Genomic DNA, 19,808 nt, shown 5'->3' with positions numbered 1-19,808 from the left:
GGGCTTCATCTCCTGATTTATAATAATCTTGTTTCCAGATGATGGGAGCACCAAAGCATGTCAGATCTCCGAGGAGCAATTGTGTGAATACCCTCAACTGCAGCAGAGCGAGCAGCCCACCAGTGATGGGGCGGACGATCAGAAGAGCACGGAGGAAGAGAGTGGGGCTGAAAAGAAGCGATCTGACATGGTTCTAACTGACGAAGGGCGATTCGTGTGTCAGGTCTGCAAAAAGACCTTCAAAACGGTCAGTTTAATCACCTAGACTTTGGGGAGGGGTTGTAATTGCAGACTGTATGGTTGCAAAACAGCAATCATAAGTAAAATGTGAGGAGTGAATGGAATGGAACAGCTCCTCTGCCAGGTGTTAAGCGAGTGTACACGTGGGGTTCTAACCTGTTGTTTTTCCCTAATTCCACTTCCAATAGGGTTCAGTTTGAGACTGATATGAGGGGAATTGTTCTGCGCTGTACCTGTGCATCATTTAACAATTGGCTGAGTGACATTAGGAACCGTGGAAGGATGGGGTTTGTGGGGGGGAGCAATGGAAGGAGGATTTTTTTTAAATAAACAAGCAAAAAAAACCCACCATATACATCCTCCGTGTACAGAACGGTTGACTTTTGTAGGCAGGTGTCTGTCCCTGTTAAATGTGAATCCTGAGCGGTGCAGGTGCTTTGAAAAGTGGGGGATGCAGAGGTTACGGACATCCCCCCCCCCCCCCCCCCCCCAAAAAAAAATGTTCGGGGGCACTAATACCGTCTGTTGATTTAAAAAAAAAAAAAAAAAAAAAAAAAAAAAACCTCCTGATCAGTAACTCATTGATGTGGTAAATTCAGTGCCAGAAATATCAGCTCAGATGTTCAAGGTAAACTGGTAATTTGACATAATTACCAGAAATGACTTCTCAGGTGACTGATGAGTCCAATGCGGGACCTACAGTCTCTGTCACGGGTGGGGCAGACGGTGGTTGAAGGGGCGGGTGGATGGGGTGCTTGGGTTGACGTGCACTCCTTGCGCTGCCTGCGCTTGGCTTCCGCTTGCTCCCGGCAAAGAGACTCGAGGTGTTCGGCACCTTCGCGGATGCTTCTCCTCCACTTTGTGCGGTCTTGGGCCAGGGATTCCCAGGTGTCGGTGGGGATGTTACACTTTTTCAAGGAGGCTTTGAGGGTGTCCTTGAAGCATTTCCGCTGCCCACCTGGGGCTCTCTTGCCGTGCCGGAGCTCCGAGTAGAGCGCTTGTTTTGGGAGTCTCGTATCGGGCATGCGGACAATGTGACCCATCCATCGGAGCTGATCGAGCGTGGTCAAAGCTTTGATGCTGGGGATGTTGGCCTGAGCAAGAACACTGACGTTGGTGTGCCTATCCTGCCAATGGATTTGCAGGATCTTGCGGAGGCAGCGTTGGTGGTACCTGTCCAGTGCTTTGAGGTGCCTGCTGTACATGGTCCACGTCTCTGAGGCATACAGCAGGGCGGGTATCACTGCTGCCCTGTAGACCATGAGCTATATATATATGATATATAATGTATTTGTGTGTACGAGAGTAATTTGAATCCGCCAGTCCTGAGCCTGTTTTCAGAGGGTCTGATGCTGTAATTGCAGGCTGTCATCCTAAAGGCACACATGGTTACCCATAGTGACAAGAAGGCTTTCAAATGCAAGATTTGTGGGATGGCTTTTAGAACAAAGGGATCTTTAGTTAGACACAACCGACGGCACACAGGTGAGAAACACCAGCCGAGGCGGCCGGCTCTGGCTCTTAACTCAGTTTACGTTTCAGCGAGCAACGAGCGCGCTCCCAGTCTGCGTCTTTCTTCCTCCGCGCCGTCATTGACCATTTTTAAAGCCGCCCCCCCCTTACCGGTTTGCTGGGTGCTGACGCTGATTTTCTCTCGCCCTAGTTGAGGTCGCCTGTGGGTCGGACTGACCCTGCAATCCTCTGATTCCCCCTGGTGCGTACAGGAGGCTCTGGCACTTTGCATCTGTCACAAATTGAACCGCGCCCTATGTTGCTGACTGCCTCTGTACTGATTTTAACCCCGCTCCATAGAAACATAGAAGATAGGAGCAGGCCATTCGGCCCCTCGAGCCTGCTCCGCCATTTAATGATATTATGGCTGATCATCCAAATTCAGTACCCTGTCCCTGCTTTCTCCCCATATCCCTTGATCCCTTTAGCCTTAAGAAATATATCTAACTCCTTCTTGAATATATTTAATGAATTGGCCTCTACTGCCTTCTGTAGTAGAGAATTCCACAGCTTCACCATTCTCTGGGTGAAGAAATTCCTCCTCATCTCTGTCCTAAAAGGCTTACTCCTTATCCTTAGACTGTGACTCCTGGGTCTGGACTCCCCCACCATCGGGAACATCCTTCCTGCATCTAGTCTGTCTAGTCCTGTTAGAATTTTATAAGTTTCAATGAGATCCCCTCTCATTCTTCTAAACTCCAGCGAGCATAAGCCCAATCGACCCAATCTCTCCTCATACGTCATTCCTGCCATCCCAGGTATCAGTCTGGTGAATCTTCGCTGCACTCCTTCCATGGCAAGAACATCCTTCCTCAGATAAGGTGACCAAAACTGCACACAATACTCGAGGTGTGGCCTCACCAAGGCCCTGTACAACTGCAGCAACACATCCTTGTTCCTGTACTCGAACCCTCTCGCTACGAAGGCCAACATACCATTTGCCTTCTTAACCGCCTGCTGCACCTGCATGCTTACCTTCAGCGACTGGTGCACAAGGACACCCAGGTCTCGTTGCACTTCCCCTTCTCCCAATCTATTGCCATTCAGATAATCTGCCTTCCTGTTTTTGCCACCAAAGTGGATAACCTCGCATTTATCCACATTATACTGCATCTGCCCAATCACCCAACCTGTCCAAATCGTACTGGAGTTTCTCGGCATCCTCCTCACAGCACACACGCCCACCCAGCTTTGTGTCCCTGGCATGTGGGGCTCCATAACTCCTCCTAGACAGATTTACTCCTGATTGTTGCTTTGTGCCTCCTATCCTCACTTTGTGGCTTGTCCCTTGTGTACTTTACTCACTCACCCTGTTGACACGGACCAAGTCCTCCGTGTAATTCCGCCCCTCCCCATATTTATTTTGAGGGAGACTTTATTACTTTACATAGAACGTACAGCACAGAAACTGGCCATTCGGCTCAGCTGGTCTGTGCCGGTGTTTATGCTCCACATGTGTTGTGAATCTGGAATAATTATGTTCAGATTTCCAGTGAATTCAGGGCTGGCGTTCCCTTTGTAAAAGTGAGTTTTATTTGCCCTGTCCATGGGTTGATTGGTTCTTAGTTAAAGATGTTGCGAGGTTCAGCAGCTCAGTGGTTTAGTCCTGCTCTCGGGAGGGGGTGTGGATGTCCAGCGTACTTGGCCTGTGTCGGAAGGGTTGTCGGAGTTTAGTCTGGAGGTTTAACAGCTGTTGCGGTGTCTCCCCAGACGAGCGGCCGTACAAATGCCGGATGTGTGGGATGAGCTTCCGGGAGTCTGGAGCGCTAACTCGTCACCTGAAGGCCATCACCCCCTGTACAGAGAAAGTGAAGTTCCAGCAGATGAAACTGGTTTTGTCATCTGACCAGGAGGAGCACGAGCCCGTGGATAAACCGGAGACCCAAGAAGGTACTGCGCTGACCACATGCGTTCTGCACCGAGTGGATCCATTTGAAACTCTGGCCACGGTTACCATGTTGGATTGAGGCAGTTTTAAAAGTGGGTTTGGGCAGCACATTGAGATTCGGACCAGTGATAGATGCAGGGTCGTGTCAGCGCCCAGCTAAAAAGGCTAATGGAATGTTGGATTTTATCTCGAGGGGCTGGAATACAAAGGGGATTCAGTTCTGGAAGGATATATTGGCCTTGGAGAGGTGTAGTACCGATTCACCGGAACGTAACCGGGTCTAAAAGGGTTAAATTATGAGGACAGGTTGCATAGACAAGGCTTGTGTTCCCTCGAATCTAGAAGATTAAGGGGTGATCAAATGGAGGAGTTTAAGATGATTAAAGGATTAGATAGAGAGAAACTATTTCCTCTGGCTGGGGTGTCCAGAACAAGGGGGCATAACCTTAGAATTAGAGCTCGGCCATTCAGGGGTGATGTTAGGAAGCACATCTTCATGCAAAGGGCAGGTGGAAATCTGGAACTCTTTTCTCCAACCCCCCTGCTCCCCCAAAGGTTGTTGAGGCTGGGGGTCAATTGAACATTTAAAAGCTGAGACTGATAACTTTTTGTTAGGCAAGGTTACTGAGGGTTACAGAACGAAGACTGGTAGGATGCAGTTAAGATCCAGATCACCCACGATCTAATTCAGGGGTGGGCAATTATTTGGGCTGGAGGGCTGCGCAACAAGATTTTGGTGAGCTGCTGAAGGCCGCACACCAATGTTCCCCCCCCTAAGGTGCGCGGCTGCGTGGTTGCGCACCAATCCTGAGGTCCCGTGCAGGCCGCTCACCAACTCCTGCCGCTGGGAGAGATACCGCACAGCAAATTTAAAGGGACCGCGCACGTTGGGTGACAGCAAAGTGTTAAATTGGTAAATTTGAAATAGACCAACTCTTACCTGGAGTCCTTGTGCTCCAGGATCCACTCCCGTGTCTAAGGCGGCAATGAGAACCCCCCCCCCCACCCCGTCGTCGTACTCTGGGTACCCGGGAGAGGAAAGTCGCAGCGCCGGCCTCTTCAGTAAAAGGGTCACCGAGATGAGCAGCCGAGGCTCGACTCGGGCTAATGCACAGCTCGAGCTCCGGCTCGCGTTCTATTTCTGGTCCCGTCCAGCGGGCCAGAGAGAATGAACTGGCGGGCCATATTTTGCCCACCGCTGGGCTCGAAACTCCCCCCACTCTTTTAACCGAGGAAACTCCCCAAAACGGCAGGGACCCGACGTAACTGGGTCTGCGCCAGAGTTACACCGGGAGACTGGCCGGTACCCCCGCCGAATTCAGACAACAGCTTTCACCCAATTGCACCAGTAAACAAAAGTAGCATTTTCTAACTCGCTGGAATGAAATCAAGCCCAGAACTAATTGTGAATTAGTCGCTAAAATTCCTTCAGAGACGAGTTGAGACTAAAAACTCGCTGCAAGTTTTTTTTTTAAAGTTCAACAATCTTCCAATCGATTCGATTGTGTCAATTCTGAGTCACGCTGCCAGTGACATTATTTTATATATTTGAAGTATTTCTGTTATATGTGCATTTATCTGGAACGTTTGCACAGAACCCACTAACCGTGAGTAACTCACCTTTCACGTTGCAGTGACGGAGCAGAAACTGAGGTTTCAGGTGTGAACAACGACACATTGATGCAGGGAGCGGCAGATTCACTTTGCCCTGCCTCTGTTTTTGGTTATGACTCTCCTGCTGCCTCGGAGACAGTGACCTGCTCCTGGCGTCACGTGGGGTGGGGCCAGGCTCTGCGGACGTTCGGCCTCGAAGTCGGGCCTTAGCGGGCCATATTTTGTTTGCCGCTGATGTAATTGAATGGTGGAACAGGCTCAAGCGGCTGAATGGCCTCCTCCTGTTCCTACGTTCCTTCCTATGTTCCAGTCTGAGCAGAGGTTCTAATGTCCCTCAACAAAGGGGGAGGAGGGGAGGGAAAAGGCAGTCTGTTGTGACCACTTGGCCACAGGTGTTAGATGGTCACCACCCTCAGCTGTGTGGGGGTCAGGCAGTTGAAGGAAAAATTGATTCAAAATACAAAAATAACAGGTGAATTTACCCATTACCCATTATAAAAGGTTTGGCTCCATTGCTCGCTGATTAGACAGCACATATAATATATTACATATAATACTGATTAATATTACACTAAAAAGCCATCAACTTTCTTGTTTCCTGGGACTGCAGGCGTGCGTGTTGCTATCGGTGGTCCTGCACTCCACAGCACAGGTGACCAGAGCCACTTTACATCAGCCAGCCAGCACCCTGTGTTCCTTTTCTGAGCTAAATGATGTGGTAAGCCTGGCGTTTGTTAAAGTAGGAGCTGAGGGTTCGAATGATAGAAACATAGAAAAATAGGAGCAGGAGTAGGCCATTCGGCCCTTCGAGCCTGCTCCGCCATTCAGTATGATCATGGCTGATCCTCTATCTCAATACCATATTCCCGCTCTCTCCCCATACCCCTTGACGCCTTTTGCGTCTAGAAATCTATCTTCTCTCTTTCTTAAATATATTCAGCGACTTGGCCTCCACAGCCTTCATGGGTAGAGAATTCCACAGGTTCACCACCCTCTGAGTGAAGACATTTCTCCTCAGCTCAGTCCTAAATGTCCTACCCCGTATCCTGAGACTGTGACCCCTCGTTCTAGATCCCCCCCCCCCCCCCCCCCAAAGACAGGGGAAACATCCTCCCTGCATACAGTCTGTCTAGCCCTGTCAGAATTTTATACGTTTCAATGAGATCCCCTCTCATTCTTCTAAGCTCTAGTGAATACAGGCCTAGTCGACCCAATCTCTCCTCATACGACAGTCCCGCCATGTGACGTGACGCTCAGCGAGGTTTCCTCGCCTCGTGCTTCCCTGATCTTTAATTTTTTTAAACTTCCAGTAAACAAACAGATTGAAGAACTGGTTTCCACGGCAACGCCGGATTCCCCGGAAACGACGGCGGTGATCAGTGTGCTGACGAATTGTGAAGGCAGCATCCAGGAGGTGCAGGTTCATAACGTGAGTCAGGCTCTGGATCCCGCGGATGAACAGAAAGCACAGGTAAAGTCTCACCAACACACTCCGGTTAAAAGGCCATCCCTTTCAGGTTAAATAAGGAGAGATAATACAGGGAAAAAAAACTTGTATCCTTTAATACAAGATGTAATTTATCTCCAGTATTAAGCAGAACCTCACAGTTTCAGGACTTAGTTTACTCACAGCCAAGGGAATGATAACTGGCCTATAATTCCCTGCCTTATCCCTTTTCCCCTTTCCTGAACAGGGCTGTAACATTTCAATCCTTTGGGGGCAATTCCCATTTCCAAAGAATGTTAGAAAATTCTGGTTAGTGCTTCTGCTATCGCCTCCCCCACCTTGTCGTTTGACTTTTCTATTTTTGCTCCCATTAATATTTTGAATACTGTTCCTTTTAAATACTTCTCTCCAGTAGTTGCTTTTCCTCATCGGGTACCCTTACAGTCCCCCTTTGACCTTCCTCCGTTGAAAACTGAGGCAAAATACTTATTAAGCAGCTGCACCATTTCTTGGGTCGCACTCTCCCCTCTGAGCCAGAAGATCGTGAGCTCGAGTCCCACTCCAGAGTCCTGAGCACAAAATTATAGGCTGACACTGCAGTACACTACTGATGGAGTGCAGCACTGTCGGAGGTGCCGTCTTTTGGATGAGACGTTAAACCGAGGCCCCGTCTGCGCTCTCGGGTGGACGCAGAAGATCCCACGGCGCTATTTCGAAGAAGAGCAGGGGAGTTCTCCCCAGTGTCCTGGGGCCAATATTTATCCCTCAATCAACATCACTAAAACAGATGACCTGGTCATCATCACATTGCTGTTGTGGGAGCTTGCTGTGCGCAAATTGGCTGCTGTGTTTCCCACAACAGTGACTACACTTCAAAAAGTAATTCATTGACTGTAAAGCGCTTTGGGACGTCCGGTGATCGTGAAAGGCGCTATATAAATGCTTGTGTCTGTCTGTCTTTTTTCCTGTCTTGTCTTGCCACCCAGAAATAGGTACAGTCCTCGAGGCGTGGTTTGAGCACGGCTTCCTCTGACTTATATTTTACTGTTCTGGCTACGTAGTTCAGCATTCTGTTGCGTTTTGACGAAAGGTATAGAAAAGGTAAATGTGGAATATTACTTTAAATTAAATTGCGAGGATAGGACAAGGGGACACGGGTTCAGACTAGCAAAGGTTAAATTTGGGACTGATAGCAGAAATGTGGCTTCCGGTTAGAGCAGGGGAGGCGAAAGCCCTGCAATCATCGAAGAAACAATTAAATGTTCCAATGAGGGGACTGTAGGGTCTATCTCGGTGGATGAGCGGGCTAAGATGGGCCGAATGGCCTTCCTTATCCGTAATCACCTTGTAATCTGGGACGTATTGATCGGTCCAACTGCAGGGGAAGCAGTGTCTGAGGAACGATTCTAAAGCTGTGTTGCAGGAGAATACTTTGACCCAAAGGACGTGTAATTAATGAATTGTAAAAGAAATGATGGTTAATATTGTTTTCTTTCTGCAGTCACCTGCTTCCACTGAGCTGCCTCCGGAGGGGGAGACTGGGAATGAGAACCCGATCTGTCAGGCCATGAGGAATTCTGGGATTGTCATAGAAACTGTAATGATTGGAGATTCCCAGAAATCCGTAGAAGCATGTCCATTGATTGCCGAGGGAGGCAGTGAAGAGGATGTCATAGAAGACGACTGCGATGAGCTGGAGGACGAAGATACGGTACCACCAGGGTCCTAGTTCACCCAGTGTTGAGTCAGTCGGAGCACGAGATGCACACCCTCCAATCTGGGGGTCTGTGCACGCCATGCATTCCTCCCCAATGATCTAGTGGACTCTGTGAGTGATGCAGTGGGCAATGCATTATCTCCCACTCTAAGATGGTGGACTGTAAGCGCAATGCATGACCTGACTTGTGTAATGGCATGTAAACCGAAGGGCTAAAGCCCATTTAAAGCACGCTCTTCCCCCCAAAAAGCTGTTGAGATGAGAGGGAACCATGTCCTTCCACCGAGCACCTTGCCCTGGGAATGGGGTGTGGGGGAAGGATCTGATGGTTTAATGCATTTTATGGCTACTTTCACTGCCATTTAAATATGTGTTGTTTTTTTAAATATTTATAGGCAAGTTCAAAAAGTGAGAGCAGCTGCAAGTACTTCAAGTGCCCTCACTGCAGTCGAGTGTTCCGAGGATCCAGCTACCTGCGTCTGCATATTAAAGCACATTTAGGTAAGTGCACACAAACCACACACTCGTGTCACTGCCTCTAGTACTCGATTGTTTATTTACAGTGATGTGGGTTATAGTTCCTTCCTTACCTCAACAACAACTTGCATTTATATAGCGTCTTTAATGTAGTAAAATGTCCCAAGGCGTTTCACAGGAGTGTTATCAGACAACATTTGACACTGAGCCACATAAGGAGATGTTGGGGCAGGTGACCAAAAGCTTGGTCAAAGAGGTAGGTTTTAAGGAGCATCTTAAAGGAGGAAAGAGAGAGGCGGAGAGGTTTAGGGAGGGAATTCCAGAGTTTCGAGCCTAGACAGCTGAAGGCACGGCCGCATCTGATGGAGCAAAGGAAATCGGGGATATGCAAGAGGCCAGAGTTGGGGAAGCGCAAGCAGATGGAGATGAGGAAACAATTAAAGTGTGCCCATTCCAGAGACTTCAGATGTCAGCCTTGCATTAATGAGGTACGGTGGCAGGGAATCCAGTAATAGTGATCTGGCGTTCCGTTGAGCCTTCTGCCGCATTAGCTATTTTAATCTCGTTGACCTGTCTTAATATCTCCTTAAATAACAACAGAAAAAGCTGGAAAAACTCAGCAGGCCAGGCAACATCCGTGGAGCGAGAAACAGAGTTAACGTTTCAGGTTGAAACCCTTCGTCAGAACTGAGAAAAAAGCAGGAAATGAAACAGATGAAAAAGCAAATTGGGGGCTGGGAAATGGGGGAGGGGATGAAAGAACAAAAGGGAAGGTTTGTGAGAGGTAAAGAGACATATTGACCAACATTCACTACAAGCCCACTGACTCCCACAGCTACCTGGACTACACTTCCTCCCACCCCGCCTCCTGTAAGGACTGTATTCCATTCTCCCAGTTTCTCCGTCTCCGCCGCATCTGCTCCGACGATGCCACCTTCCATACCAGTGCTTCCGACATGTCTTCCTTTTTCCTCAACCGAGGATGCCCCTCTACCGTGGTTGACACGGCCCTCGACCGCGTCCGTTCTATCTCCCGCACTTCTGCCCTCACCCCTGCCCCTCCCTCCCGGAACCACGATAGAGTTCCCCTTGTCCTCACCTTTCACCCCACCAGCCTGCACATTCAACGCATCATCCTCCGCCATTTCCGCCACCTCCAACGTGATCCCACCACCAAACGCATCTTCCCCTCACCTCCCCTTTCAGCATTCCGTAGGGACCGCTCCCTCCGAGACACCCTAGTCCACTCCTCTATCACCCCCAGCACCCCTTCCCCTGGCACCTTCCCGTGCAAGCGCAGGAGATGCAACACCTGCCCTTATACCTCCCCCTTCCCACTGTCCAGGGCCCCAATCACCCCTTCCAGGTGAAACAGCGATTTACTTGTACTTCTTGCAATCTAGTATACTGTATTCACTGCTCACGATGCGGTCTCCTCTACATTGGGGAGACCAAACACAGATTGGGTGACCACTTTGCGGAACACCTCCGTTCAGTCCGTAAGGGTGACCCCAAGCTTCCGGTCGCCTGTCATTTCAATTCACCGCCCCATTCCCACTCGGACCTCACCGCTGTCGTGCTCTTGCATTGTTCCACGGAAGCTCAGCGTAAGCTCGAGGAACAGCACCTCATCTTCCGATTAGGCACTTTACAGTCTTCCGGACTCAATATCAAGTTCAACAATTTCAGATCATAACCTTGGCCCCTATCATATTTATATATTTTTTATTTATCCACACTTTTGGTTTGTGCCTTTTCTTTTTTTCTCTCCCACATGGCAGCTGTGTCTCATTCTGCCAGCGCATTTCACACTTCATCTAGAGCCATCTTATGTTTCTCAATCTGTCCTATTACCATCTCGTCTCGCCTTGAATATCTCTTAATGTCTCTTTACCTCTCACAGACCTTCCCTTTTGTTCTTTCATCCCCTCCCCCATTTCCCAGCCCCCAACTTGCTTTTTAATCTGTTTCATTTCCTGCTTTTTTTCTCAGTTCTGACGAAGGGTTTCGACCTGAAACGTTAACTCTGTTTCTCTCTCCATGGATGTTGCCTGGCCTGCTGAGTTTTTCCAGCTTTTTCTGTTGTTATTTCAGATTTCCAGCATCCGCAGTATTTTGCTATCATACTAATATCTCCTTATGTGGCTCGGTGTCAAATTTTGTTTGATAACGCTCCTGTGAAGTGCCTTAGGTCATTTTATTACATTAAAGGTGCTATATAAATGCAAGTTGTTGTTAAATAAGAATTCCCCACTGCCAGGAATGGAATATGCTGTCCTGGATGCCCATGCAACCACTGCTGTCTATTTACCTCAGTAGATTCCCAACTGTCTGCCACCGTGCATTTACTGCACGGGACTCCCAGTGTCTGATATTGGGCATTTACTGCATTGGATCCCTAGCCACTTATTATTGTATGATTGGGTAGTGAAGGCTGGGCAGGACTAGTGGAGGATCAACGCACTGACCCTATGAGAGACATTGTGGAACATGTTGCCTTTCAGAGTGGACAGGTGTGCGTTCTGGGCAAGTTTAACACAGTGGTAAAAGGGGAATCAGTCCCATAGCGCACAATCCCATTGATGGTTTTCTATTTCAGATCAGAGGAGATGGGGATCTGCTTCTGAAGACTGCTTTCTGCTGTGACCATGAGTAGAATGAGTTGGGGGAGAGCCCGAGCTGCAATGGTCACCATTACTGTGACTGTGCAGCATGACTCTCTCCCTGCACTTGTGTGGTGATTGGCTGAGCCTGGCGTGTGTTTTTTTTTTTTCCCCTTCAGGTTACAAGCCCCACAGGTGTGAGCTGTGCGAGAAGGAGTTCATGACCGCCTATATTCTGAGGAAGCACCTGGAGTCGCACTACAACGAGCGACGCTTCAAGTGTGGGGAGTGCGGCAAGCTGTACAAGAGCATCGCCCACGTGAAGGAGCACATGAGGGCGCATTCGGACGATCGGCCGTACCCGTGCCCAGACTGTGGGAAAAGATACAAGACCAAGGTCAGAGAAAGAGCGCGATGATGGGATGAGCCTGTAAACCGGTACCGTGTCACGTTTAACTGTTGCTGTGTGAGATAGAAAGACCGGCATTTCTATAGCGACCTGGGATGTCCCAAAGCACGACACAGCCAGTGAAGTACTTTTGAAGTGTATTCACTGTTGTAATGTAGGAAACATGGCAGCCAATTTGCAAACCGGGTCCCACAAACAGCAATGTGCTGATGACCAGATAATCTGTTTTAGTGATGCTGGCTGAGGGATAAATATTGGCCGGGACATTGGGGAGAACGCCCCTGCTTTTCGAAATAGTGCCGTGGGATCTTTTATGTGTTATCTGAAAGACAGCACCTCCGACAACATTGCCTCAGCACTGCACTGGGAGTGTCAGCCTAGATTTTGCGCTCAAGTCTCTGGAGCGGGTCTTGAACCCACAAACGTCTGACTCAGAAGCGAGAGTGCTACCCACTGAGCCACGGCTGCCACCTATGTGGGCACCAAATAAGTTGACCAAGGCTCCTTCAGCCCAAAACGGGCCTGACCCTGACTGCCCACTTTATACGAGAACATCAGGGAATTCCATCTGTGCTAATAATTTGCTTTGGTTTTGATCTTGTTTTGGGTGAGTGCAGCCATGTGGAATTCAAGTTTCAGCCTCTGTGTGGGGTACTGGAGGCAACATCTCTAGAGTAATTCGAGAGGCAGCTAGATGGTGTAATACGTGATCAAAAGTTTGTATATTAGGGTCAGCTAGATGGGCCAAATGGCCTTCCTTCTCTGCAGTCCCTGTGTAATCGTGGTGAATAATCTGATGATTAGCCGTGTAGAAGCAGCACGTTAATGCTTTTGAGAAATCCTATGCTCCACTGTCACTGGTGTTTAATGGATGCAGCATTGGACTAGAGAGCTGTTGCTCTATGTTCTGATTGTAGCCCAGTCTTGCTCTCCATTTGATCGTAGATCTGTTTGGCTGTATTTTCCGATCGCGGGCCTGTCTCTGTGCTGCTGACTGTCACCTGTTCTCCCTGTATATTCCAGTCACACATCTATCTCTGTACATTTGGCCGTAGCCCTATTGTATCTCCAGTTTCTGATTAGAGTGCTGTCTCTATAATAATAGCGCATTCCCTTCATTCTGATTGCATCAATGTATGTTTTGATCACAGCTGCGTCTCTGCATTCCAATTGTAGCTCTCTCTCTCTCTCTCTCTCCTCTCTCTCTCATTTCGATTTTAGTCCTATCTGTCTGCACGTTCTGGTTACAGCCCAGTCTCTCCATTAAAACGTAATCCTGCATCTTTACAGTTGATGGTAGCCCCGATTGTAGCTCTGACTGTGTGTTCTGATCCTCGCCTTGCTCTATGTTCTAATTATAATCAGGTGCATGTAAAAGATCCCATGGCACTATTTCAAAGAAGAGCAGGCGAGTTATCCCCGGCGTCCTGGGCCAATATTTATCCCTCAATCAATATCACTAAAAAAACAGATTGTATCTGGTCATCGTCACATTGCTGTTTGTGCCTCGTTTCCTCCATTGCAACAGTGACTACATACACTTTAAAGTACAGGAAACTCTTTTTTATCCGGCACCAATGGGACCAGCGTGGTGCCGGTTGATCAAAAAGTCCGGATTACAGAGAGGTATAGTAAAAGGTAAGAGAGCCCCGTACACAGCCACAGGTGCAGGAACCCCGGTTACACGGCCACAGATCCAGGAACCCCGGTTACACGGCCACTAATATACAGTAAAACTTACCTGAACCTACTCCTGAATTTTGCCGGTTAAGAGAGATTTCCGGATATTTAGGTGCCGGTTAAAAGAGAGTTTCCTGTACTTCATTGGCTGTAAAGCGCTTTGGGACGTCCTGAGGTCGTGAAAGCCGCTGTATAAATGCAAGCCTTTCTTTGTTTTCTACGTACGTTCAGTGGTGACTGTGTGCAGTGCCGGGTGGCCTGTTTTACTGTTTGATTTCTCACGGTCAGATCTCTTTTCGCAGAATGCACAGCAAGTTCACTTGAGGACGCACTCTGAGGACAAGCCGTTTGCGTGCGACTATTGTACCCGGGCGTTCCGAGAGAAGGGCTCCCTCATCCGACACGTGCGGCTCCACACAGGAGAGAAGCCGTTCACGTGCTACAAATGTGGCCGAAGCTTTGCTGAACACGGGACCCTCAATCGACATTTACGAGCCAAAGGTGGGTGTGAAGGTGTGGTCGGAGGGCGTCGCTGGGTGGGATTGGAGTTTGGCAATCCGCATCTGCCATTTGCTTTTAGTGCACTGTCCTTTGTCTTAGGTTCCCGTCACTCACTTTTTAACAACAGCAACGTGCATTTATACAGCGCCTTTAACGTAGTAAAGCCTCCCAAGGCGCTTCACAGGAGTAATCAGACAGAAAGTGACATAATGAGATATTAGGACAGGTGACCAAAAGCTTGGTCAAAGGGAAACGTTTTAAGGAGCGTCTTAAAGGAGGAGAGATAGGCGAGAAGATTTTGGGAGGAAATTCCAGAGCTTAAGGCTGAGACAGCTGAAGTCTAGTGTTTTTGCTGGGAGCTGTTGAAACTCCCAGTTAATATGCTGGAGGGAGGAGAGCGAGAGTCGGGATAATGGGCATGTACTCCAAATTGGCAGGATGTGACTAATGGTGTCCCCCAGTGATCTGTACTGGGTCCTCAGCTTTTCACTATATTTATTAAAGACTTAAATGAAGGAATTGATCCAAGTATGCTGACGACACAATGTTAGGTGGCACAGTAAATAGTGTAGACGGGAGCAGCATGTTGCAAAGGGACACTGATAGATTAAATGAGTCGGCTAAACTACGGCACACGGAATTCAGTGTGGGGAGGTGTGAGGACCTAAGAGAGAGAGATCAGAGTATTTTCTAAATGGTGAGAAGCTCGGAACCGTGGAGGAGCAGAGAGATTTCAGGGTCCAAGTACAGAAATCACTAAAAGCTAGTGGACAGGTACAGAAAATAACTTAAAAGGCTAACGGAATGTTGGCCTTTATCTGAAGGGGTCAGGAATGCAAGGGGGTGGGAGTAATGTTACAGTTATATAAAGCTCTGGTTAGACCCCGTGTAGACAACTGCGTTCAGTTTTGGGCACCGCACCTCAGGAAGGATATATTGGCCTTGGAGGGGGTGTAGTGCAGATTCACCAGAACGCTAAAAGGGTTAAATTGAGGACAGGTTGCATAGACTAGGCTTGTATTCCCTTGCGTTTAGAAGATTTAAGGGGTGATATAATTGAGGTATTTAAGATGATTAAAGGAGTTGATAGTTTCTCCCTATCTACCCTATTTCCTCTGGTGGGGGGAGTCCGGAACAAGGGGGCATAACCTTAATGTTAGAGCCAGGCCGTTCAGGGGTGAAGTCAAGAAGCACTTCTTCACACGAAGGGTAACAGAAATCTGGAACGCTCTTCCCCAAAAAAGCTGAGATTGATAGATTTTGTTAGGTAAGAGCATTAAGGGTTACAAGAACCAAGTTAAGGTACAGATCAGCCACGATCTAATTGAATGGCGGAGCAGGCTCAAGGGGCTGAATGTAATCTGTCTGAAATTAACCTGTTTCTCTTCTGTCTGGAGGAGGTTGTCATGTTGGGTGTAAAGAGCTGGAGCAGGTAGAGGTGTCGCCAGATGACCAGTCCACAGATAGTGTTGCTGCGACCATCATCACTGACGACCCCCATACGGTGCTGGTGGAGTTCTCCTCGGTGGTGGCCGACACACAGGAGTATATTATTGAGGTACCTGCAACACTCAAAGGCACAGGGTTTCACCACACTTCTGAAGAATGGTAACAGTGGTGCAGCCACTGGCCCCGCCCCCCCAACCAAATGTAACCGAGCATGACATGTTGCATGGGCAGCGGTATACATGTGCTGTGTGTGTGGGTTATTAGTGTATACATTGTGCGGGGGCAGCAGTGTATACATTGTCTGTCTTTTTCTTAGGCAGTCTCTCGGAACCGAGGATGACTTGCTTCCACATTAAAAATGAGTTCTCAGGTGACTGATGAGTCCAGTGCGGGACCTACAGTCTCTGTCGCAGGTGGGGCAGACTGTGGTTGAAGGGGCGGGTGGGTGGGGTGCTTGGGTTGACGTGCGCTGCCTGCGCTTGGCTTCCGCTTGCTCCCGATGAAGAGACTCGAGGTGTTCGGCGCCTTCCCGGATGCTTCTCCTCCACTTTGTGCGGTCTTGGGCCAGGGCTTCCCAGGTGTCATTGTGTGGGGGCAGCAGTACACAAATGACCTGTGTGAGGGTAGCAGTGTGTGTATGTGATCTGCGTTCGAGGAGTTGTGTACATGTGAATTGCGCTGAGGCAGTGATTGTAGGTGTGATCCGCGTTGGAGCAGCAGTGTGCGCGTGATCTGAGCTGGCAGTAGCTTTTGTAAAGCTACTGTATTAAATGTTACTTTTGTTTCCGTGTTTCTTTGCCAGGCTCCCGCTGAAGTGGCTGGAAGCAGTGACATGGGAGCCCTGATCCAGGGCTCCAAGCACCAGGTTGGTGGTTGCTCTTTGACTGACTCTAGAAGTGAGAGAAAGACTTGCATTTATATAGCGCCTTTCACGACCACCGGACGTCTCCACTTTACAGCCAATGAAGTACTTTTTGAAGTGTAGTCACTGTTGCAATGTAGGAAATGCGGCAGCCAATTTGCGCACAGCAAGCTCCCACAAACAGCAATATGATAATCAGATAATCTTTTTTTTAGTGATGTTGATTGAGGGATAAATATTGATCAGAACACCGGGGATAACTCCCCTGCTCTTCTTCGAAATAGTGCCCTGGGATCTTTTACGTCCACCTGAGAGGGCAGACGGGGCCTCGGTTTAACGTCTCATCTGAAAGACGGCATCTTTGACAGTGCAGCACTCCCTCAGTATTGCACTGGAGTGTCAGCCTAGATTTTTGTGCTCACGATTCTGGAGTGGGACTTGAACCCACAAACTTCTGACTCAGAAGCGATGGCGCTATCAACTGAGCCACGGCTGACACTACAAGAAGTGGTCACTTCCCAGGTTTACGCTCTTGATTTTCAGCCCGCAGTTTAAACGTTTCTGATCAGTGTCTCTGGTGGCCTGGGCCTCTGGGGTCAATGTTTCTGACGTTTAGATTTCTTTTCAGGTTGACAGCCAGATCATGAAAGTCGTGCAGCAAATAGTGAACCAGGCCAACTCCGGCCATCAGATCATTGTCCAAAACGTTTCCATGGAAGAGAACACCGAGGACGGCACGGATACAATCACCATAGCAACCCCCGATAGCCTCACCGAGCAGGTTGCAATGACACTGGCCACTAGCATCGGGGAAGGTGCGGTCCTGACGGCAGACGGCAGCCTGGAGACCAGCCACGATACTGTCACCGTGGTGACGGCCGACGATATCGAGATGTTGGAACACGTAGACGAATACGTGATAACTACTCAGGACGGAGAGGTGGAAATACAGACAGTGGTGGTGGGTGAATGAGGGAATCTCCTACTGACTCTCCCCGCACCCCTACTCAGGGAAAAAGGGAACAGTTCACCGGGTGGATGCAAGAACCCTGAATGCTGCACTATGTGGTTACTGCTTCCCACCAAGGACGCGATGTCTGGTAGCTCCATGTAAGCGGTGCTTCTGAGTCACAGAGTGATAAGTGTCAATACTGATACGTTATATTAATGAAACTCTCGGAGCACAAGGTCTTCCTGCAGCACTCGAGCTGTGCGACAGTTTGCAACGGATTGTGCTGAGATATCCGGTTGCTTTGCGCCGTGCAGTGTATTTAGCGTTCGCACTCGGAAGAAGGTGCTGATTCGTGGCCCGGTTACTAAGCAATGACATCTGGTGGGTCTACCCACAGGCTGTCTGGTGACAGTGAGAGCAGGGCAGGAAGAGACGGAATGTGACTGGCCGATAAACTGGACGAGTGCTGGCCAACAGCTGGGCTCCTTCTCCTGTTTACTTTGTGTCTCAGACTCTTTGCTTTCCCACTCCTCACCCTCTTGATTTCAGTCAGTACTTACCTTGCGCTGAAAACAGACCCCGCCATTCTATTTAATGCTCTGGTTACTGTGTCACACACATGGTGCTGAGTTTAATGCTTTGGTTACTCTGCCCTATTAAATATGCAGTTGCTTTACATGGGGCTGTTCAGAGATTTCATCAATGAAGTAGCAGTTTGAACTGAAAATTAAAGCACCAGTCTGGGAGGGTGGCTGCACGCAGGCAGTTAGTGAGAAGCTGACATGAATGATTGGCAGTAAAAAGAAATTGAGACAGATTTGAGTAAAAGATTTTCCGAGCCCTCCAGTGTGGGTTTACATCCCCCATCCCAGCTCGTGTGTTCTGCACACAGTGGCTGAAACTGAAAACTGTATTCTTTTAACAGAAGAATTCAAATGCAACAAAACCCCTATACCTAACTAAGAAGAGCTGTTCCCAGTGATTTAGAGACACTTGATACAATGCAAGTCTTTTATGAAGCGTTGTCGACTCATTTATTTAAAAAAAAAAAGATTCATGAAATGTCCGTGGGTTTCTGATGCTGGGAACTTGCACCAACATTCTTGGCCAAGTGAAGCTGCGAGCGTTTTGTATCATTATTGGGTTACTCGCTCCTTCAATAAATGACATGGGGCTCTCCTTGGGATTGTTGAACCGGATGTGCTTCGTCCACTTCCCTGACATGTACAGGACTCTCTGTGGTGGAGTGGTCTTTGTACATTGTGCACATGCAACAAGTTGTATCACACAATGAGCTTACTTGTACTTTTCCAGGTCATCAACCGCTGACTGCCTCTGTTGTAACTAAGACTCGAGAGTTGCCTATCTCACTGTAAATAAAAATGCCGTTTTTTTTTAAAACAGATTCTCTACCACAGCATGTTTTCTACCGCTAATAACTGGCCGATTAATCAGATATTTATGAACAATATTTGTAAGTTGTTTCAGGGACATTTTTCTCAATGTTGTGCAGAACTTTTTTTTTAATTTTGGAAAACAGACGGGTATACCTGCAGAAAGCGGCCTTAAGTATGAACAGAAATAACTGGCATGTGACAGATCAACGTGATGCAAGGTATGTGTCTCATCAGCGATTACCTGTCAAGCTTTTCATAGCAGAAAGATTATATTGCTAGCATCGTATGGATTGTACAGTATCCCTTTTAAGTATTACCGACAGTGCTTTAGCTACTGTGCATTTTGGTAATGAAGAGTGTGCCTGGCGTACAGTTAATTCCCCGTTCACAGGGTCACTGTTTCAGCAACTAAAACTCTAGAGATGGGCAGCAGAGTCTAGAACTGGCACGGATGCGCTCAACTCTACTGCAGGATCTTTCTGCTGACAGACATTCTTCCAGCTCATGTGTTTGCGAGTGCTCTGGCGGACTGCTGCATTGGGGTGTTTGACACGCTCCGTGGAATGGCTGTGTTTTATGAATGAAAATGCCATGTGGTTCTATGAGAATTTCAACCTGCTTTTTATATTAATCTAATATTTTATTTTCAGTGTACTCAAAGCATGTGCCAAGATAACTACTTTGCTGATCCTCACAGTATGTGACCTGGTTGACCTCAAATAAAGGTGGAATTTGTACATCACTCCTTTGTGCGACATTTAATTGTCAAAGACTCTGTCTGGTCTTTATGCATGCAGTTCTGGGCACCTAATACTAACCCTATTATTGCCCTTGAGCAAATACTGAGGTAAGTTGATTCTGGGGGTGTGAGGAAAGGCGAAGGAAGTTGGGTTTGTTTTCTTCAGAAAGGAGGAAACTTCAAGATGATCTATTTAAAAGAACCAGATACAGATAAACTGTTTGTGCTGGCGAGAACTCCAATATCCGGGGACACGATTAGGTATTAAAACAGAAAATGCTGGGAACACGCAGCAGGTCAGGCAGCATCTGTGGTGAGAGA

The 19,808-nt window shown here is 48.2% G+C and overlaps 1 protein-coding gene across 3 annotated transcripts in view; it reads left to right on the top strand.

Annotated features, from left to right (window-relative positions):
* e4f1 (E4F transcription factor 1) overlaps nucleotides 1-19,490 on the top strand; it is a 30,811-nt gene extending 11,321 nt beyond the window's left edge. The window contains exons 4-14 of one of the 3 annotated variants that reach the window (XM_086000143.1): nucleotides 39-247; nucleotides 1,605-1,725; nucleotides 3,463-3,642; nucleotides 6,565-6,725; nucleotides 8,203-8,412; nucleotides 8,814-8,919; nucleotides 11,678-11,895; nucleotides 13,890-14,088; nucleotides 15,489-15,646; nucleotides 16,340-16,402; nucleotides 17,028-19,490. In XM_086000143.1, coding sequence (XP_085856269.1) covers nucleotides 39-247; nucleotides 1,605-1,725; nucleotides 3,463-3,642; nucleotides 6,565-6,725; nucleotides 8,203-8,412; nucleotides 8,814-8,919; nucleotides 11,678-11,895; nucleotides 13,890-14,088; nucleotides 15,489-15,646; nucleotides 16,340-16,402; nucleotides 17,028-17,372 — 1,970 coding nt within the window. In that variant the 3' untranslated portion in view covers nucleotides 17,373-19,490. Of the gene's footprint in view, nucleotides 1-38; nucleotides 248-1,604; nucleotides 1,726-3,462; nucleotides 3,643-6,564; nucleotides 6,726-8,202; nucleotides 8,413-8,813; nucleotides 8,920-11,677; nucleotides 11,896-13,889; nucleotides 14,089-15,485; nucleotides 15,647-16,339; nucleotides 16,403-17,027 lie in introns of all 3 variants that reach the window. The other 2 variants (XM_086000142.1, XM_086000144.1) reach the window with 2 other exon arrangements.
* Nucleotides 19,491-19,808: the final 318 nt, after the last annotated feature.

Source organism: Somniosus microcephalus, chromosome 11 (assembly GCF_052327205.1).
Source record: "Somniosus microcephalus isolate GS21.2 chromosome 11, FLI_Smic_1.0, whole genome shotgun sequence".
Taxonomy (NCBI): Eukaryota; Metazoa; Chordata; class Chondrichthyes; order Squaliformes; family Somniosidae; genus Somniosus; species Somniosus microcephalus.
The sequence above is the reverse complement of the archived record's forward strand: the minus strand, read 5'-3'. Positions and strand labels throughout refer to the sequence as shown.